This window comes from Xenopus laevis, chromosome 1S (genome assembly GCF_017654675.1).
Source record: "Xenopus laevis strain J_2021 chromosome 1S, Xenopus_laevis_v10.1, whole genome shotgun sequence".
NCBI classification, from domain to species: domain Eukaryota; kingdom Metazoa; phylum Chordata; class Amphibia; order Anura; family Pipidae; genus Xenopus; species Xenopus laevis.
In genome coordinates, this window is record NC_054372.1 from 151,791,484 (window position 1) to 151,814,477 (window position 22,994).

General features: G+C 38.7%; 1 protein-coding gene across 1 annotated transcript in view; it reads right to left on the bottom strand.

The window, feature by feature from the left end:
* Positions 1-6,672: 6,672 nt before the first annotated feature.
* The window catches only part of naa25.S (N(alpha)-acetyltransferase 25, NatB auxiliary subunit S homeolog), a 35,199-nt gene continuing 18,877 nt past the window's right edge, over positions 6,673-22,994 (bottom strand). Inside the window, exons 16-24 of the mRNA XM_018244223.2 lie at positions 22,610-22,761; positions 21,711-21,836; positions 17,723-17,966; positions 13,882-14,005; positions 12,397-12,462; positions 11,041-11,138; positions 10,795-10,902; positions 10,409-10,555; positions 6,673-8,110 (exon numbers count right to left, since the gene is read on the bottom strand). Of these exons, the coding sequence (XP_018099712.1) occupies positions 7,988-8,110; positions 10,409-10,555; positions 10,795-10,902; positions 11,041-11,138; positions 12,397-12,462; positions 13,882-14,005; positions 17,723-17,966; positions 21,711-21,836; positions 22,610-22,761 (1,188 nt within the window). The 3' untranslated portion in view covers positions 6,673-7,987. The remainder of the gene's footprint in view (positions 8,111-10,408; positions 10,556-10,794; positions 10,903-11,040; positions 11,139-12,396; positions 12,463-13,881; positions 14,006-17,722; positions 17,967-21,710; positions 21,837-22,609; positions 22,762-22,994) is intronic.

Here is a 22,994-nt window from a genome sequence, read left to right on the forward strand (position 1 = left end):
GGCGTGTAAATTCGCCCGAATTGCCTATTCGATTCTATTCCCCAGTCGAATTTCGAGGGATTTAACCCCTCGAAATTCGACCCTTGATACATCTGCCACTAGCTGTTGGTTCGCCTTAGGATAGGAACTGGAAGCACAACAGTGAACAGTAAGGGCAGAGATTGAGATTCAGGGAGATTAGTCGCCCAGCAACAAATCGCCTCTTCTTGGGGAGACTAATCTCCCCGAACTGCCTTCCCGCCGGCTAGAATCGTAATCGCCGGCAGGATGGCACTCGGATCACTTTGTTTTCAGAAGTCGCCCGAAGTTTCCTCCTGAGGGAACTTTGGGCAACTTCGGAAAAAGAAGCGATCAGAGTGCCATCCCGCCGCGATTTCGATTCTAGCCGGCGGGAAGGCAGTTCGGGGAGATTAGTCACCCCAAGAAGAGGCGATTTGTCGCCTGGCAACTAAATCCCCCCGAATCTCCGCATGTCTGTGCCCTAACTGGGAAGCCAAAAACAAAGTTCCAAGTGATTAAACGAGATTGAGGTCAACAGGTCTTTGTCATGGATAGGCAGCAGCGTTTCAGAGGAGAGGTTCAAACGAAGTTCAGAATTAGGAAGGGAAGCAAGCAAAGCCAGACAAACTTGATGAGCAAGGTTAGGATTGCAATCCATATGGTCATGGGCCACAAAATGTTGAGATGCATTTGTAAAAAAGTTTAGGTTTGATTACATTTTTAAGCATATTCCTGTTTTTTGTCCTGTCTGACTTTAAATGCTTATTTTTAAATATTTTTTTTCTTTGTTGCTTTAAAGCTAAAGGGAATATAAATGGAAAAACAGAATTGTGGCTGATGAAGGAAATTGTATTTGTAATGGTTTTAAAGTTATATATTTTAAAAGCGGTATCTTGGTCTTTTTCTGTTCTCTGTCCTGATAGTTCTGACTTTTGAAATGATGCAGCAGGGTCCAGCTGATTAACAGATGATTGAAGAATCTTGTGAGGCTTAAGCTCCCCATAGACGCGACGATTCTTCTTGCCGAACGACCGATTTTTGGGAAGCCCGACCAATCCTTCGAAATTATCGCGCGGTTAGTGGTATTCGAACGATCGTACATCTTACGATTTTTCGGCCGACATCTGTCGGGAAATTGATCGGCCAGGTCAAAAAATCTTTGTCGGCCCCAGTGCAATCTATCTATGTTTGCAGGGCCAAGCAGGCAGCTCCCCTTTGTTTTCCTGGCAAACTGGTCTTTAGTTGATGGTAAATTGGTACGATCGTTCTGAGAAGATCGTGGTCTCACGATCAGGATCTGATCTTTTAAAAATCTCAACATCTATGGCCAGCTTTACTGCTGATATATTGTTTCAAGACCACAAGCAGTGCAGAAAGGGAAAGAAAATTGCATTTACACCTTTTAAACTACTCTCATGTATAATGGAACATTGAATGCATTCAGGATTGTATCTGTATATTTTTTTAAAGGACAACCATCTTTGTTCTGAGTTAATGTTAGAATGCCCTGCCCCAATTCATGCAATGCTCTTAAAGTGTGCAGCAGAGCCAGGCCAATCGGCCGGGAGCCCTAGGCTTTCCCTCTTCCTGTCTTTTTTCTTAATTTCTTACATTTCCATTATATCTTTCCTATTATTATTATTTTCTAGGGTCACATTTTCTTACTCATCTCATATATAGGGATGCACTAAATCCACTATTTTGGGATTCGGGTGAATAACGATTACAGGAAAGGTTAAAGGGATTCTGTCATGCTTTTTATGATTTATTTTATATTTCTAAATTACATGGTTTACACTGCAAATAATTCACTCTATAATATAAAATGCAATTCCTGAACCAGCAAGCGTATTTTATTAGTTGTAATATTGGTGTGTAGGCAGCCATCTCTGGTCATTTTGTCTGGTCTTGTGTTTCAGAGAGCCAGCACTTAAGGATGGAACTGCTTTCTGGCAGGCTGTTTTTTCTACTCAATGTAACTGAATGTGTCTCAGTGGGACCTGGATTTTACTATTGAGTGCTGTTCTTATATCTAACAAGCAGCTGTTATCTTGTGTTAGGGAGCTGCTATCTGGTTACCTTCCCATTGTTCTGTTGTTTGGCTGCTGGGGGGGGGGGAGGGAGGGGATAACATCACTCCAACTTGCAGTACAGTAGTAAAGAGTGATTGAAGTTTATCAGAGCACAAGTCACATCACTGGGGGCAGCTGGGAGGCTGACAATATGTCTAGCCCAATGTCAGATTTCAAAATTAAATACAAAGAAAATGTGTTTGCTCATTTGAGAAATGGATTTCAGTGCAGAATTCTGCTGGAGCAGCACTAACTGATGCGTTTTGAAAAAAAAAATTTTCCCATGACAGAAAATGTTTTTTTTTTTAGATAGGGTCAGTGACCCCCATTTGAAGGCTGAAACGAATCAGAAGGCAAATAAGTGAAAAAAAAACTATAAAATATAAATAATGAAGACCAATTGAAAAGTTATTTGGAACTGACCATTCTATAACTTATAAAAAGTTAACAAAAAGGTAAACCACCCCATTAAGTATACTAGTGTTCGGCCTGTTTGTTATTCCCCCATACAACTTGCAAAACGTATGAGCCTAGAGATCATATAGAGGTGGGGAGCACACTGGGATATGTGCAGTAGTGATGTCACCCAGATTAGGGCCAACTGATTGCCCCTCTAGCAGTTGATTTACGGGCAGATTATCTGCCATGCCATCCTAACAAACCCAGACCAACCACCTTGCCTCTTATTTATAAAGGTGCTCCTGCCCAGTTGCCACCAATAATGTCAGACATAAACTAGTTGGGTGAGAGAATACAAGACACTGTGCACAGACACGGAGAGAAAGGGAGGGGGGGCTGAGGGGAAGGGACACGGAGGGGAATGAAGGGCCGGCTACAGGCACGGGGAAGGAGAGTGGGCTGCAACAAGCACGGACACAAAGGGGAAGGAAGGGAGGGCTGCAACAAGCATGGACACAGGAAAAGGGAGCACAGGCTACAGACACGGACACAGGGGAAGGGAGGGCAGGCTACAGGTATGGACATGGAAGGAGGGCTGAGAGCAGCAAGCACAGAGGGGAAGGGAGTGTGTTCAAACTTTCATAACCTGTAAAATGAACACGGTAATGAGGGGGTGTGACCAAAAAATGAGCATGGTTAAAAAATTGCCACTTGTTCGCAAGGTAGATCCCCTGATGGGGGCCAGGTGTTGAAAGTAGATCCCAGTGTAACAAAGTCTGGGCACCCCTGCTCTTCATCATACTAAATGTTAACTCAAAGGGAAACAACCCATTCGATGCCTTCCTTAACATTCTAAGAAAATATTTTCAGTATAGCAAAGGTATATTTCCCAGCAGGCTTATGCCTCACTATAGATAACCCACAATTCTTTGTACTTCATATATTTCCAGAACAATATAAAAGCAGAAAAGTAATGCAGAGGAGTGAACAGATAGCAAGAAATTGGAAGCACAAAAAAGAAGGGGAAAAAAAACTCATTGGGGGTCTTTTATCAACACTAGGCCAAACTGCCTGTGGGCAATAACCTATGGCAACCAATCAAATTGTTGTATTCATTGTTCTACCTACAGCTGCCTGAAAAAGCCATGCACTGATTGGTTGCTATGGGTTGCTGCCCACAGGCAATTTTGCAGAGTGTTGATAAATGACCCCCACGAGTTTTGTTGGAAGCCAACAGATATGTTTAAGTATCATTAATAGAACACAGTTTATGATTTGGACAGACTGGACATCTCTAAAACACATTATTATTTAGATGTGTCCCCTGTTATACAACCCTGTGGCCTTGTTATGCATTTTCTATAATTTATTACAAATAGTCAAAAACAGCATCCACCAAATATTCAAGAAGGCATTAATCATAATAAAAAAAATGTTAGTCCAAATGACAAGAGGGCCCCCAGTCATGAAGGCCATTTAGGGTCATAATTGGGTATTTATTATTTTCTGTCCCTTTTTTTGCACAGTGGAAAAAAATAAATTCTAAGCAACTTTCCCATATATATTGATTTAAAACGTTTACTGGTTTTAAAGCTATATGTAAATTGAATTTCCATGTTTATATTCTCTGCACGTGTAGTTTTGGCTATTGATACAATATTCCAAGTCCGATAACATAAATCTGATTAACAGTCACCGGGGAGACCCGACTCCTGTTCCATTGTTTTATTAGTCAGGCCCAGAGCCCAGAAAGGGATAAACAAATACTGCTTTCAATAGAAGTTACACATAACTTGAAAACCTCCGGCATTTTGTAATAAATGTGTATTGGAAAGGCTTAGAAATAGGTTTTTCATTTTAGAAAAAAAATAAAAGGCTTTAGGCAAAATTCCCCTTTTCAAGTCAATTTTAGACATTTTGTCTGAGTCCGATTTTCCCCAGCTGCAACCAACACAGCCATGTTGCGAGTCACGGACATATTTAATGTGCTCTAACTGCCTGATTCAGCAATGTACCTCTGCTACTATAAACTATACTATAGTAGTTTGTATAAATGAGCTCCTGTGTAGGGCTAAATTAAATAGTGGCATACGTTACATAGTAGATAGAATACAATGGGGTTAATTCTTAAACAGGAATTTAGAAACCATTATTCCCATCACTGAAAGACTGGATAAAAAAGGCCGACCATCTGAGTGATGGAGAAAATATTAAAATACTGGCAAATGTAGAAACCTTGGATTGAGTTCCCCAAAAACGTAGTGCTCAATCTAACCCACACCCCGATGCAATGTCTCTCATATATAAAAGGCATTACCTTGCTACCTATGCGAATATGCAGAAACCACAGTTCCCCCACCCCATGGTTCTGCAACTTACAATTTAGCATTATAATGGCATGTTTTTCTGTTTCTTTGTTCTAAATATAAGCAATAAAAATAATGTCTGTGATCTCTGCAGTTACCAAGCTGGTCCCTTTTCTCTGGGCCGTCCTATTGTGTACACTCCATCCATCCACTTGTTAAATACATTGGTTCTCCATGGCCTTAATAGAGAATATGATTTGAGTAAGGTTTACTGGTGATTTATCAAGTGTTGTATTTAATGGTAGTTATTTATTTTTTCTACTGGAGCTTTTTTTTAAATAAAAAATGGACTTTAATGTTTAGTGTTTTTCACTAAAATACTTTCAGTTACAATATAGAGTGTAATTGTATTGTGGTGTAATATGGGTTCTCTGCAATGCACTATACATGTTTGAGCTGTTTTCAGTAGCTTGATAAAAGACTGATGTTGTTCAGAAACGTTGCTAGTGTCCAAGTCAGAGCCCATAATTAAATAAAGGCTTTTCAGAAGAAGAAGTGCTTCTTGCAGTGCTGTCAATTGGAAGGAGTGTTCCACAATCTTTATAGCAAATCAGTGGAACCAAACTAGAATATTTCTTTGATGCCCCAAAATACTCAACCATATGTTACTGGATTAGGCTCATCTGCAACTTAACCTGGCTCTATATGTAAATAGCCACCTGTTTAACATCTTTCCCAGATAAAGCCCACATTAAGCTGGGCCATATTAGGGGGATCCAGTTGTTTGGCCCCTTTGGAGGGGGGGTGGCAAACATCAACAAGATGATGCACTCCTCACCCAGACTGAATTTTAAATATTCGGAGATATATAGATATATAGATATATATAGCCACCATTAGATTCTGATATTCTACAAGAATAAAATATGGATTCAGTCATCCCATCTGACATTCGCTCTACACCATCATCAATACTACCTTCCACTTTTCTACATAAATCCTTATAAATCTTCCTTTCCCCATTACCTTCTGATCAGTTGTATGTCTGACCCATCTAGCACAGTTCTATACCTGTATAAATTAATACTGTATATGCCTAATCCGTTACACATAATTAACATTTACTGCATAAATACGAAGTAGACCACATCTACTGCAGCATAACTTCTGCTTCATAAAAGGCAGTACATTTCTTTGAACTATGCTGCATACAGTCCACTGATTACAATTGTTACTTTCTTTGTCCAATACATAAATCCTGAATGTTATCTCTTACCAATAATAATTCCCCAATAATTTCCCAAATACTGGCATCAGACTTACAAGTCTACAATTAACAGACTGAGATCATAAAAAAAAAAACTTTTTTGAATATCAGAATTACGTTTTTTTCCATTTTCTACAGACAAAAGAGAATAAGCAACATTTATGGTTTTAGCAATATACAGGTATGGGACCTGTTATCCAGAATGCTTGGGACTTAAGGGTTTCCAGATAAGGGATCTTTCTGGAACTTGGATCCCATGCATTAAGTCTACTTAAAATGAAACATTAAATACTGCCAATAGGATTGCTTTGCCTCTAATGGGGATTAAATATATCTGATTTGGGATCGTGTACAAGGTACTGCTTAATAATTTCTAAAAACCTGAAGTTGTTGAAAAATTAAATCTATGGGATAAGACCTTCCCATAATGTTGAGCTTTCTGGATAACGGATCCCATATCTATTTATGGATACCAGCTATGCAATTCTATATTCTTTTAAAACATAATCAGGTGAATAGAGCCACTTTATTATTTGGCTATATCCATATTAGCTTGCCACAAGAGGTATAGTCACGGTCTGACTGTGCTCGGGATCCAGCAGCAAAGGAACCGGCAGACAAAACAGCATACATGAAAGGCCAATTTATTATGTAGAGATTTATTTTAAAAATATTCTTGTCAACCACCTAGCATCACTAACAAAATGTGTGTTCATAGGATTATGACAATGTTTCGATTGTCAGAATCTCTGGAACTTTAAATACAGCTTTTTGTGATGCTTAAACAAATGTGGGCTTTTAAGTCTGAAACAGTCCCCATGTCTAAATCAGGTCAAGTCCAGCTTGTGGCCCCCCCGGCTCTTGTTAAACTACAACTCTCAAAGAGTCCTCAACATCTAGCAGGATTTGAGGGGTCCTGGGAGACATAGTTCAACATTGGTCTAGAGGCTTTTTTGTTGGTTATATTGCACATTGGGCTGAGGTTTGCATTTGAACACATACATATTAACTTTCCTATAATACCAACAGTCCAATGAGGTTTGATTTGCATAAACAAGCTTACAAAGCAGTGCAAGGAGCCGCATGTAGAAGCATCATTCTGACAGCCTATGCAGAGAAGGGCTTCCTCCCAGAAGCAACAGCACAAGAACCAAAGATATTAACTCGTGAAGCACCGGGACTCAAGTAAAAAAAACAAAAACCTGTGTTCACTTGAATATGGGCAATGAGGCAACGAGGCTCCAGGCAAAGCTGAAATATTTTTTAGTTTAAATTACAGGAGGCAACTTCTAAATGCAGGAATTTTTTGTGCAACATTTGTCTTGTAGCGAAAATCCATTATGTATTTTCTTCCCAAAATCTGCAGTCCATTTTGTTTGTGTTATTCCAGCTGGAAATGATTTCTATTGGTAACTGTGCATTGGAAATGAACACAGCTGCTACACTCAGTTTCATGATTCAGTCTTGAGTTAAAATAAAGTAAAAAAAAAAAAAAAAGCCATTTTCAAAGCAGACAGATCGCAGGATTAAAAGGATGTGATAAATAAAATAAAGATTAACTGTACTGTGCCATTAATGGGAAAGAACTGTAGTGGTGACTGAACTAGTCTCCTCAAGATAAAGCGGATATCTATTGCTGCATCCTTCCAAAGTTTCCAAGTTCACATGATGATCAAATGGGTATGAACATCCATTTGCTGTTGCCAACAGGTTTATGATTATGTATAAAAAGTGGTAAAACCCAAACTGTGGGTGCTGCTTCCTTGTTTATGTACAATAATTTAAAGTAGCCGTAAATAAGTAATTCTCAAAACCTAAAATAGAAAAAAAAAAGCTGATGGTTTAAGTCCTTCATGCATTTCTGAGGAAGTTCTGGATTAAGGTTAAGATGGCGACCAGGAGCTCTTTGTGATAATGACCACTTTAAGAAGCAGGGTCACATTCTAGATTTTGAGTTTTTTTAATGTTTCGAGTCTCTTTTTTAGCAGATCCCCGATCTCTTGCAGTGAGTGCAGGTAGCTGCTGTGAACCTTGTCTACTGCCAGCTTTGTAAACTTCTTTTCATCCTGTGGAAGGAAAGAGAAAAGCGAGATTAAATGTTTAACCAAAACCTAGTGATCGACTGAGGGTTTAGAAATGTGCCGCTCCACACAAGTAACAAACGTTAATGATCATACCATAATTGCGTTTGTGTGATTGCCTGAAATCTCCTCATTGCCTGCTAAGCTCATAAAAATTGTGGGTAACAAAACACCTCAAATCATCTACTGTGCTAAATATCCCGTGGGGCAAGGTGTAAATAACATACACAATGTAGGGATGCACCGAGTCCAGGATTTGGTCGAATCTTTTTCAGCAGGATTAGGTTGAACCGAATCAGAAAGTGTCACACAAGCTTTGACCACGTGTGCATCAATTCTCTCAGCAGAAAACCTGTTTGCCCCGGGAAACGGAGTCAGTTCGGCAGGGCCGGAACTAGGGGTAGGCAGAGTAGGCACGTGGCTAGGGCGCAAAAGCTGGGGGGGTGCACGTACCCTCTCTTGACGCCTACCCCATGTCCGGTCCCTCTCTCAGACTATCTATTCACTTTGGCCGTGTATTTGTTATTCAGCGCATGCGTCAGTTTGCACATTCGTGCAAGAGCGGTAGTTCACGCATGTGCACAAAAACGGTAGTTTACGCATGCGCACCACATTCCGCCCCGCGACCAGCCAGGTTGCCTAGGGCGCCTGGCCAAAGTGGCCCGGCTCTGCAGTTCGGGACTGAGCGGATTCGATTCCTGTGTAAAGTATTTGGCCATATTGGGAAAAGTAGAACTCGGTGCATCCTTAACACAATGTGCTTTTTTGCTTTGCCCTCAGAATTTGTCTCCAACACCTACAGACACTGTTTGCTGCACTGCCTACACCCGGTGCATCAGCACACCATTACAAACTGTGTGTGAATGTATAGGAAAATGTTTCACTTCTTACTATTATGGATCGTACAACATAGGATAGTGAGCACATGCAAGTTGCTAGCTGAAGAGTACAGATACCCATTCCTAATTTCAGTTGGACAAATGTCAGGGGCATGGCACTAGAGCTAACATCTCACAAGTGCTAGGAAATGGCAGTTAAACAAGGCTCACGCCTACAGATAATTCTGCTCATCTGTATACTGCTTTATACTCTATTGCAATTCCTGCATATTGCATAAACTCTGGTAATTCATATCCTTGCTTGTATCTGTTAACCCCAATACCTTTTGTCTGTTAGGCGTACTCTGATTTAGTGCTTTTGATAAATATCTCAAACACACATCTGTGTCCATTCCTCAGTGTGCAAGAGATATTTGTTTAGCCCCAAGACTTGGTTCTGGTGTCTGTAAATCTTTGATCGCTGGTTAATTGATTAGTCAATTAGGCTGTGGTTTTCTCAATCAGCTACATATAAATTCAGGCCCAGTATAGAGGAGGATGGCACTAGTGCTAACATTTCCTAAGTGCTAACATCTCACAAGTGCAAGGAAATGGCAGTTAAACAAGGCATTGATGAGGCTTAAAGGGAACTGGGATTCTCTTCAATCAACATTGAACCAGCTGGGATAACAAGAAAACATTTGTTTTTATGGGCAAGTTTGTTACTTCATACTTTAAAATTTTTATCCTGTATTTCTACTCTTGCACTCTTATGCTTCATAAAACATTTTTTGCCACTTCTTCCAACAAGTCACAAAGGTATAGAATTGTCAGCCTCTCTCAACCTTCACCCAACCTTTCTGCTTTCAAAAGACCTCTTGAAACATACTTTTTAGAGAAGCCTACCGTCACTATGTTTAGCTACCAAATACAATGCCATATGATGATACATCGCTCACCTGCTTATTTCTAATCGTGAACACTCCCACACCTTGCGTCTCATTACATTCCCTTTGTAGTTTGTAAGCTCTTTTGCACACGGCCTTCCTCACCTTTGCCACTGGTCGTTGTGTATGTAATTCTGTATGTTATATATATGTAATTCATGTGATTTCTTTGTATAAACACGTTTATTTTACAGCACTGCTCAATATGTTGGCACTCTAAAAATACATTGTAATAATAATAATAATAATGCTGCTCACAGGTTTCTCTTTCTGCAGCATGTGTAATGTAAAATAAGTGGCATTGTGTTACAGACAGTGCCCCGTTGTATTGTATTAATGTACCCTGGCTTGTCCATCTCACTGTTTGTTCACCTATCCAGGACTGATCCCCATCTGTACACTCTTCTCAAATCACAGGCAATGGCTGTAGCCCAAAACTCCTTCAAAACAACTAAAATCAATATCTTTAGCCTGTATTAAATAATCCCAGTACAACTGTTTGGAAGACTTTAATTTACCTCTGAAAATAGGATATCGTCCAATGAAAGATCTTCAAGTTTCAGTGCAGTCAGTGAAATTTCCAGCCCCGTTATATGATCAATCATATTTGACAGCAATATCTGCAGACCAGTAATATAATCCAGGAAACCAGTAAATACCGGAGGCTGCAATACAGAAGGGAGAATAAGAATTTACATGACATCAAAGTATAAAGCAACTGCCAATAGATAAAAGGATTATACTTCAATAAAGTGCTGGGCAGCTATCCATGTGTTCATAGACAAGGCTCTATATATGGTATAAATGTCATGATTAAATATACCAAGCCATGCCAAGTAACTGCACAATTGGATTTAGGACCAACATTATTATTCAGTCAGCTTTTGAATCCCACTGTACTTACTGTAACGCAACTATCTTTTTTCTTCTTTTTCTTTTTCTGTAGATTTGACTTAAACGGTCGCAGGACACCAGCAAAATAACTTGATACCCATAAACTAATCGAGATTGTCTGGGTAAAAAAATAAAATAAGAATGAATGGGCAGGGGGCAAATGTAGAATTAGATTCTAGACAGCACTGTTCAACTACAGTTCACAAGCAGGCTTCATTTTATTTTATGGGCTGTGATTGTAAGCACAAGAACTCACCTCAACGAAGAAAACCAAGTTCTCTATAATATGGGAGGAGGTTCGGCAGTTCCCTCTCTGGATGTCCATGATGTCCCCTTTGCAGTTGTGCAACAGATCTGCAGAGAAAAGACAATGCAGACCATGTCAATGCCGGGTGAACTGTGCCAGCAAGGCTGCCAGGAATATTCCCTCGAATTCCTTCTTGGTGGTCATCAAAAAAATTATTTTGTGTGCACATTTTAAACTTTTGTGTGTGCAGTTTTTAAGAACGGTGTGCTCAGGCCAGAAAGAATAACTTTTTTTTTTTTTAAAGGGATCCTGTCATCGGAAAACATGTTTTTTTCAAAACGCATCAGTTAATAGTGCTACTCCAGCAGAATTCTGCACTGAAATCCATTTCTCAAAAGAGCAAACAGATTTTTTATATTCAATTTTGAAATCTGACATGGGGCTAGACATTTTGTCAATTTCCCAGCTGCCCCATGTCATGTGACTTGTGCCTGCACTTTAGGAGAGAAATGCTTTCTGGCAGGCTGCTGTTTTTTCTTCTCAATGTAACTGAATGTGTCTCAGTGGGACATGGATTTTACTATTGAGTGCTGTTCTTAGATCTACCAGGCAGCTGTTATCTTGTGTTAGGGAGCTGCTATCTGGTTACCTTCCCATTGTTCTTTTGTTTGGCTGCTGGGGGGGAAAGGGAGGGGGTGATATCACTCCAACTTGCAGTACAGCAGTAAAGAGTGATTGAAGTTTATCAGAGCACAAGTCACATGACTTGGGTCAGCTGGGAAATTGACAAAATGTCTAGCCCCATGTCGGATTTCAAAATTGAATATAAAAAAATCAGTTTGCTCTTTTGAGAAATGGATTTCAGTGCAGAATTCTGCTGGAGCAGCACTATTAACTGATTCATTTTGAAAAAAAATATTTTCCCATGACAGTATCCCTTTAACAGAAAATATTTTGTGCGCACCACAATTTGTTGTGTGCGCTTGCCCCAAATTTGTGTGTGTTAGTGCATACCTTAGAGCAGGGGTCCCCAAACTTTTTTACCAGTGAGCCACATTGAAATGTAAAAAAAAGTTGGAGAGAAACACAAGCATGAATAAATTCCTGGGGGTGCCAAACATGGCCTGTGATTGGCTGTTTGGTAGCCCCTACATGGACTGGCAGCTATAGGAAGCTCTGTTTGGCAGTACACTTGGTTTTTATGCAACTAAAACTTTCCTCCAGGCCAGGAATAAAAAAAATAAGCACCTGTTTTGAGGCCACTGGGAGCAACATCCAAGGGGTTGGAGAGCAACATGTGGCTCATGAGCTACTGGTAGGGGATCACTGCCTTAGAGGAACAATGGCTGCCAGCATGACACTTACCACGTAAATCTTCTAGTGAACACTTTAATCTCTTCCCTATTTTTTCTTGGATTTCACATGTATCATCTGAATAAGAGAAAATAAATCTAGGTCAGCTTTACAGTAGGAATGTGAACTGCCTCTAACAGAAGCCTTATGAAGGGAAAACATTGAGAGAAATGGAGGAATGTGTGTGTTCCCTCAGCCTATTTGAAGTTTTTATTTTCTTTCTGTATTTTTTTGAACAGTAGCTTTATGTTCAGCAGCTCTCTAGTGTGGACTTCCAGCAGTTTGCTTACCCTTGCAACCAGGCAGCTGTTTATATTAGGGACTGGAAGATAAATAGGAGATGGCCTGAACAGAAAGATAAGTACTAAAAAGCAACAACAATTGTAGCCTCATAGAGGAATTGTTTTTGGCTGCTGGGTTCAGTGACCCCACATTTGACAGCTGAAATGGAGAAAAAGACCAAATTCAAGAATTCCATAACATAGTAAGAAGTTAATTACTTGAACTGGTTTTGGAACATTCCCTTCGTTATTACATTACAGTCTTCATGATCAGTATATCGGTCACTCAATAGGAATCGGACATGTTTGCAGGATGACTACTGCTTTCGATGCACGAAAAGCAGAATGTGGAGCGAGTTACTTTTTTTTTTTTTTCCCAGGTAGTAATGTCTTGGCTTTTGTAACTTTGAATTAAAGGGCACCAATCATACCTAAAAGCATTTACTAAGTAAATACACTATGTGATTTTTAAAACAGTTAGAATTGTTTGTATAATGTAAATCATCAGCTCACTATACCTTCTGCAAGATCTCCCCTATCTCCACTGCAGTTCTAGCTGAGGCAGGCATTTTGGATTTCACTGGCTCCTCCTACCTATATCTTCCCAGCCAACTGCAGCTCTGAAATCTCACACATGCTCAGTTGCAATTCATTGGTTGCTTAGCAACTTTTCTAAGCTATTTCCAAATCAGCCAAACCTCTGTGTTAGCTGCTGTTCAGTAGTGCTGCCACCTGCTGGAAGTTACTGTGTGCCCTTCATTTGCATAATGACATCACCAGCAGGGGACAAGAAAGGGAAATCTCGTGATACTTCTAGTGGAGGAGTTTACTAAAACAAGGCATTCTGGGTAGAATACTCAAGGCAGTGCAACCATCTGAGCATGCTCCTGAAATTTGCATGTTATAGTCTCTGTTATAGTCTCAGCATGGACTCCCTCAGTGAAAGAACCTATTTGACAAAGTAAAGGGTTTTTTAAAACCTGCAGTTTTTATCAGAAAACTATATATGTAGTTTGATTAAACGGGTTTAGCTTGTACTGGTCAGATTGTGAATGTGTTTTGGCTGTGATAGGTGCCCTTTAAGGTGCTAATGCCAGCAGCACAGTAACTCAAACAGGCCAAGACATCTTGTGTATAGTTAAAATCTGCTTTCTATATCAGTCATGCTTGAAATATGAAGTCAAGTATAAAACAAGATTTACAAGTCTATTCTTACCTATGCCGCTCACATCAAGATCATAAATATCATTCAGCAGTAGAAGAGCCTCTTTCTGGCACTGACAGGCTCCGCTACTCAGAAATCTGCTAAATCGTGTTGCTGGGGGTCCAAGGAAAGGATACTAGGGGCAAACAGATTAAGCACAGGTTTATTTAATGTTGGAGAAATGAGCAATTGAAACCATTTAATTGACAGGAAAACAAAGTATGTTACATGGCCTTCTGATCCTGCTGAAGTCATAGTTAGTGCAACCAATACAAAGGATACAGGAATCTGTATTACACCACAAAGAACCCAAGAGTTGGATAGAACCCAGGTGCCAACTAGGCAACTGCATATTCAAAGCTCCCCAATTTGAAATGTGAAGGATTTTCTTCCCTAAAACATGTTTTAACTCTCAGATCTCATACATACCTTTCATACAGCAACAAAGGCTGATGCAGCTTCCCTTGCTCACTCCGCCAGGCAAAATGCATTTGGGCTCAGGGAACATACCTGGCCTTTGGCTCATCGCTTTTTACTAGGGGTGCACCGAATCCACTATTTTGGATTCGGCTGAACCCCCGAATCCTTCTGGAAAGATTCGGCCTAATACCGAACTGAATCCTAATTTGCATATGCAAATTAGGAGTGGGAAGGGGAAAACTTTTTTTACTTCCTTGTTTTGTGACAAAAAGTCACACAATTTCCCTCCCTGTCCGTGTCCCTAATTTACATATACAAATTCGGATTCGGTCCAAAGGATTCGGCCAAATCCTGCTAAAAAAGGCCGAATCCCAAACTGAATCCTGGATTCGGTGCATCCCTACTTTTTACATATACCAATCACTGGGATTTTATCCGAGATATTAACATCTGTTTCTTCTCTAGCAGAATACCCCATTATTTATAAAGGCCTGCGAGGAAGATCACTGGATCTGTATGAAGGGTCCACACTGATGCAGCTTTAATTATTTAATTAAAATGACTTTTACCCAAGGATATTATGAACCCATTTTTAAGTAGAACTGACAAAGAAGTTGGGTGACAATGCTGCAAATTATGTTTAGGGGTTCTATATCACAAGGAAATCACAGCCCTTTAGCAGTGAAGATTTGTGTATCTGAATATGCCCTTAGTAGCTCCCCATGTTCTTTGATTCAGATTCCCATCACATGCTCTATGCTGCCGTCAGTTACTGAGCTTAGGGACCAACTCACAATATACTATATTTATATATAAAGTATATTGTCCCTAAGCTCAGTAACTGACAGCAGCATAGAGCATGTACTGGGAATCTGAATAAAAGAACATGGGGAGCTACTAATCTGTATTGTTCGCTTATCAACCTTGTATTACCGGTACTAACATTATTAACATGTATTTATATAGCGCCACCATATTCCTTAGCTATGCCATTTATATATTATGTATTAAAGGGATACTGTCATTGGAAAACATCTTTTTTTTCAAAACGCATCAGTTAATAGTGCTGCTTCAGCAGAATTCTGCACTGAAATCCATTTCTCAAAAGAGCAAACAGATTTTTTTATATTCAATTTTGAAATAGGACATGGGGCTAGATATTTTGTCAATTTCCTAGCTGCCCCAAGTCATGTGACTTGTGCCTGCACTTTAGGAGAGAAATGCTTTCTGGCAGGCTGCTGTTTTTCCTTCTCAATGTAACTGAATGTGTCTCAGTGAGACATGGGTTTTTACTATTTAGTGTTGTTCTTAGTACTACCAGGCAGCTGTTATCTTGTGTTAGGGAGCTGCTATCTGGTTACCTTCCCATTGTTCTGTTGTTTGGCTGCTGGGGGGGAAAAGGGAGGGGGGTGATATCACTCCAATTTTCAGTACAGCAGTAAAGAGTGATTTATCAGAGCACAAGTCACATGACTTGTGGCAGCTGGGAAATTGACAATATGTCTAGCCCCATGTCAGATTTCAAAATTGAATATAAAAAAGGAGTTTGCTCTTTTGAGAAATGGATTTCAGTGCAGAATTCAGCTGGAGCAGCACTATTAACTGATTCATTTTGAAATTTTTTTTTTCCAATGACAGTATCCCTTTAAATAAATGATTAGCAAACAATACAGATTAGTAGTACATGGCAGCTCTAACAGCAGTGTAATTAGCATCAGAATTGAATAATTAGCCCTACAGCTTGTAAAATAGGAAAACCTTCTGCTTGATGATTTGCAATGACCCCCAGAGCACACTGAGCATGTGCAGTGTCAATGACACCCATAACAAAATCCATCATGGTGAGCTCCTGCGACAAATTTAACGGTCTGGATCATTACAGTTACAGAAAAGCTGAACCTTTAGGCTAATTACATGGAGTATATAAAATACAGCATTAATAGCCATGTTCGTATTTTAGTGGCTTCAGTTATCCTACAAAAGACCTTCTAGAATGCAGGGTGCTAGCAAAATATTTATGATGCAATAAAAGTCACAAATAACACCTAATTATGGCTTAAAGAACATGCTCAGTGATAATTATACACAGAACTAGAGTGTACATAAATGATTTACAACATGCCATAGGTTAGTATTTGAAAATTACCTGCTTTAGGGAATAAAGTAAGAGAAAAAGAGTTCAAAACAGGTCAAACATTACTGGCCATCTGTTCCGACCTCTCTCTAAACATTTGAGTCTGTGTGTATAGCGTGTGTGTAGAAAAGAATGTTGTACTAATTTGTAATAACATGGCTTGAAAAAGGCTTTTTAAATAGAACCTGTATTCCAAGGAAATATACCTTATTCCTTAGTTGTCACATGCAGCACTTGAGGTGCTGCACCAGAACATGTCAAAACATGCATAGAATAAAAATATGGGACCGGTTATCCAGAATGCTCGGGACTTGGGGTTTCCTGGCTAAGGCGTCTTTCCGGATTTGGATTTTCATACCTCAAGTCTACTAGAAAAGCATTTAATCATGAAATAAACCCAATAGGTTGGTTTTGCCACCAATAAGGATTCATTATCGTTTAGTTTGGATCAAGTATAAGCTACTGCTTTATTATTACAGAGAAATTGGAAATAGTGTTAAAAAATTTGGATATGGATAAAATGGAGGCTATGGGAGATGGTCTTCCCGTAATTTGGAACTTTCTGGATAATGGTTTTCCAGATAACTGATCTCATACCTGTATACTCAATTTTCAAATCCAGTACAGTAAATAAAGCAATAAAAAATAGGGATGCACTGAATCCACTATTTTGGTTTCAGCCGAAGCTTCGAATCCTTTGCGAAATATTTGGCCGAATACCGAACCAAATCCTAATTTGCTTATGCAAATTAGGGGTGGGAAGTGGAAAACATTTTTTTACTTCCTTGTTTTGTGACAAAACGTCACACAATTCCCCCCCCCCTAATTTGCATATGCAAATTTGGTTTGGCCAGGCAGAAGGTCGGCATATTATTTTGAATGCAGCAACATAACCTGGTAAAGACATTAAGTATAATGCACACTATTATGGGAAGCATATATACAGTAATTGATCTGCAAATGGAAATTTCTTTTGCATTGCTTGGTATAGTATTTGCCCAAAGCATAACTAAATGCAAAAGAACAAATAATGATCTCTTTTGAAATCCCTTTTGAAATGAAGAAATGATCAGTTCCCAACCTGCCTGGCGAGCACTCCCAGTATAAACGCTGTATGAGAAGATGACATGTTGCTACAATTTTCATGTCAACAACAAAAACGTTCATTTGTAAACCACTCAAAACTAAAATGACCATATACATGTTAGAATCATTTTAAAACCTAACACGCTAAATGACACATCAGTTCACTAAACAGAAAACAACCAAATCATTTATGCTTTTCTGCAATACTCGTACCTTGGTCGGCTTCTCATGAAATGTCTTGGCAGCATCCACCGAAGCCTCAAACTGCTGTAACAATGCTCGGACAATGTCAATCTTGGATGAGACTCCATTTTCTGTACCCTTCTGAGAGTTCTTGGGCTCAGGCGTGTGACTGAGAACTGTCAGACCACTAACCAACCTTAAAGTGAGTGATCGGACACGGAGCCAGATAATCTCCTCCTCCAGAGACAGCTTTCTATGGTCTTCTGAAAGGTCTCTGAAACAATGAGAATCCCAATGGGCATAAGTGCTTGTGCAGTCTCTGGAAACCTTCAGCCAATTAAAGGCGTGGTTCACCTTCCAAATACTTTTTTCAGTTACATTTTTTTCAGATTGTTTACAAGCAATAAAGACTTTTCAATTATTTACAGTTTGTGTTTTTTTACAGTTTTTCTAAAATCTAAGGGCATGTAAAGGCAAAAAATTAAAATCCCATTTTTACTTTCTTTAATTAAAAAATGTTTTTTGTTTTTTTTATAAGAAACCTGGCTGTATTCAATGAAATTCTCCCTTCATTTACTGCTGTGGATAGGAATTGTCAGATGGCCTTTAAATGCTCTGCAGGGAAACAATCATACTTATAAACAGCAGGGGGAGCCCCTTACTTCCCAGCCATGCAGAACTCAAGCAGCTTTGTTTGTTTCCCTGTTTTCCTGTATTGGATTTTTTTGCCTTTACATCCCCTTTACGGTTTCCAACTTCAGCTGCAGGGACAAAGATCAATGAGCCAGATTTAAACAGATAAACTGGGATTCTATTTCGAGGATTATTTTGCTGCAGCCACTGGTTTTGGAGAGTTGGAGAAAGTTCGTATTAAACAATACAAAAACTATAAAATCCACATTAGATTACATGACAACACAGGACCCAGTGCAGTCTGCATATTCTGACTATTAATCAGTCTTGCTGTATCGCTTCTGGCAGATATTATTTGACTTGTGCTGTTTGGATCATTTATGATTATCCCTAAGCAGCCCAGACAACACTGAGCATTTGCACAGTCTTGGTCTTGCAAAGATGTTTAGCAAAGTTACAAGATGGTGACCCCCTGTGGCCAACTTTGAAGACATAAATCATTTGTTTAATTAGGCTTGTGGTGCAGTAAGTTTGTGTTTATGTTTAGTATACAAAATACAGCATTTATAGCCTTATTCTATTTTAGACTTTACTTCCCCTTTAATGTCCATGTCTCTGGTGTTTCAGTCTGGCAGCTTCAGGTGCAGATTCTAAACTGCTACAATTTGTAACATTTAGTTACATTTTTTCATCAGCATCTCTGGAGTATTAATAATTATTGTATCAATTCAGCTGCCTGTAATGAAACTAAGGGATTCTGCTCAGCAGGGACAAAGGTAACAAATCAACTAAATGTATCAATTTAGAACAGTTTACAGGGTCAGTGACCCCCCCCAGAGCATCTTTAAAAGGTGAAAAATGACAATGTACGCACATGTACAGTCACAAGGTGAAAATAGAAACCAATTGGAAAAAGTCAATTTCTGGTGAACTAAAAAAAAAAAGTGTTGTATAGTGAACAACCCCTTTAACAATGGCGACCGAGATTTGTTTTAGATCAAATAGGTTGCCAGAACTGGGCCTTTGAGGAGGATTTTGGCTACAAGCACACAATATAATAAGCCTACATTACTTCTCTGAAAAAGTTATATAGTGGTAAAAGATTGTATTTAAACCCAAAATTATGTTGCAAACTTCAGGCAGTATGAGGTCTCTTCTTCAGATCAAAATATATATAAATATATATATATATATATATATATATATTCACTTAGGGGGGTGGGTATATAAATCACTGTTTGTATCTTGCACACCATCCTTGATAAAGGTTCCCAGGCGGAACCGAAACGTTGGAGTTATGTGTGTTTAATAATAAAAAACACTTTTTTCATCGCAAAATGGAGTGTGCTGATCCTTCCAACCTTTATCTATGATTTATTGATCGTGCACCTCGACTTCACAAGCTAAGGAGTGCGGACACCACAGACAATTCTATATATATATATATATATACATATATATACATACATACATATACATACATACATACATACATATACATACATACATACATATACATACATACATACATACATACATACATATACATACATACATACATATACATACATACATACATATACATACATACATATACATACATACATATACATACATACATACATATACATACATACATACATACATATACATACATACATACATATACATATACATATATATATATACATACATACACATATATATATACATACATACATACATACATATACATACATACATACATATACATACATACATACATATACATACATACATACATATACATACATACATACATACACATATATATATATACACATACATATATACACATACATATATACACATACATATATACACACATACATATATACACATACATACATACATACATACATACATACATACATACATACATACATACATACATACATACATACATACATACATACATACATACATATATATATATATATATATACACACACATATATACACACTTGCTGTGTGAATGGCAGATTCTTTAAAAAAAAAAGGGAAAAACACTGTATAATGCAAATAGAGGGTGCAAATCAGAGTGCAGTACATGGAATGTGGGTTCCAGTATCATTGCTGATTCTTTGTACATCAATGAACAGTGTACCTCTTGTTTGTTTGACATACTTGTATGATGTACACCCATCATTGCATGTACAGGGAAGCAATTGATTGGTATGTAATATAAAAGGCTAGGTTATTTTGGGATATTAGCTGGAATATACATAGCCAAACATCTTCATACACCATCAGCTAATTAATTGCATGTGCTAATTTCTGCAAAAAATATACAAGGCACTGTATAAGGGATCATTCAAACTTGCAATTGCCAATAGCAACCCATCAGCAAATAATAGTCTACTACAAGTTAGAGTATGAAAGTAAAGACATGAGTAGTTGCTGTGGATAACAGCACTGGTGCACTTTAGCACTTGTGTTCATCGGCCCCTGCATGTCTTACTTGATGTTAAACCAAGATATACCAAATCAATGTTGGTGGTAAAACAATGCCACTGACAATTGTTTTCAGTAACCATAAGGATAGGGCTCCATTATACAGAGACCACTTACCTGGGATGGTGGGGGGGGGGAGGAGGAACTCATTCTGGATAATAAATGCCATATATCAAAGATATGTAAGGATTACCTGTAGGGATGCACCAAATCCACTATTTTGGATTCAGTCAAATTTTTGTGAAAGATTCAGGCAAATACCGAACCATAATATGCATATGCAAATCAGTGAGGGCGAGCTGCGGCATAATTGTTTTTTTTTTTTTCAAACTTCCTTGTTTTGTGACGAAAAGTCACATGATTTTAAGGATTTGGATTCGGTTCGGCCAGGCACAAGGATTCGACCGAATCCTGCTGAAAATGGCCGAACCCTGGCCAAATACCGAACCGAATGCCGGATTTGGTGTATCCCTAATTACCTGACACAAAATCAGCATTTACGTCTACATCTTGTGGATTATGAGAGATTATGGACTATGGATATTTTAGCACAACAATCAGTCATCAAGACTAAATATTTCTAAAACCATATAATAGTTGTTGTAAACACAGTATTTTGGATGATCTGTGATACTGTTGCTCTTTCTGCTATAGCTGGGATCATCCTATAGTAAATAACCCTTTGCTTTGTGCTGAAGATTTGCATTTGCATATATAAGGAAACATTCTCCCCAGCATCCAAAGCAGTGTCAAGCAGCTCTTACTAAGAATAAAAAGGTTGACTTAAATAGACCTTAAAGATCTGTGACCTGCTCTGTATTATTTCCACCGACACAGCATTGTATGTGCTCAGTGTAAAACTGGACTAAGGAGGAAAACAATGTTACTATACCTGTCCTTTGGATCCCAGTTAAAGAGAACTGTTAGGTCCCGGTTGTCCCGTAGGTCCTTCCATGGAATGTCATCCTCCTCTGGGCTCAAACTCATGGACTTTATGCTTTCTTCTAAACCACTGGAACTGCAAGGAGACACAAATTACATTAAGAGAAATATAAAGCGTTTTGTCCACTTACCCCATATGCAGCAAGTATGATGGCAACCCATTAAAAGGTAAACATGGCGCCCTCTGATTAAGCTTAGGTTGGACACTAAACACTTGATGAAAAATATACCCCAATTCAAAATATGCCTTATGTTATGTAGGCTAACCCATAATGCTCTGTGTCCTGTCTCAGTGCTGTTCAGGAGACGGGTATACTGTCTGTTCGGACAGCACTCATCTGCATTACAGTTGCTAACCAGGTAGTACATGTGCATTAGCACCCAATACCTCTTAGAAACTTTACATTACTTAAACACTGTCCGGTTCTCTCTGCTTCTCACCTGCTGAGCTAGTATGGCGCTTCAGTTAGGATAATGAACACTGCACATCAAAATCATTTTTCAAGAAGCAGGAAAAAATAGTTAGCTTTGTTTAGTCAGCTGCAGAAAAATACTAAAAGCAAAACGTGATCTGGTGCCTTAGGTTACAAATAAGGTACAAATTGGCCCACTGTTAGCGAGTTCCATGGATGCAATAGCAGATCATGGCCCAGAATATATGCATAACTGAACTTCAGCTTTGAACTTATCAGGCCAGTAGTAAGAATGAATAGTAGTAGTAAGAATGAATAGTAGTAGTAAGAATGAGTAAGCAAAGCCTGTATTGTGACTAACAGTCCAACTGTCAAGTCTGACCTAGCTTTCGAGTTTCTCAGAACTCCAGTAATAATAATTAGCAAATACACTTACATATCAGCTTCAAGTAAGAGGTCCAAAAGCATGCGTTCTGTGCGAACTTGTGCAAAATGTAGAGAGTTGTTTAGCCTGTTTCGAAAAGCAATAAATTCTGGAATTTTCTCAAAGGCGCCATACTTGTAAGCTTGTATAATATATTCTGAGGTCTGTATGGAAAGAACAAAAAATGAAAAGTATTATTAAGAACATTAAAGTTTAAATATTAAGGAAGATATACACTAAATCCATACAGCCATATACTTAACTGAAAAGTTAATTGGAACCCGAAGCACAAAGATCAGCCCTATCTCAAATTTATGCACTAAGCCCCACCATGTGCCCTTCTCTGACAACCACTGACAAGTAGTGTTAGCAATACACCTAGGAAGTGTAAACACAG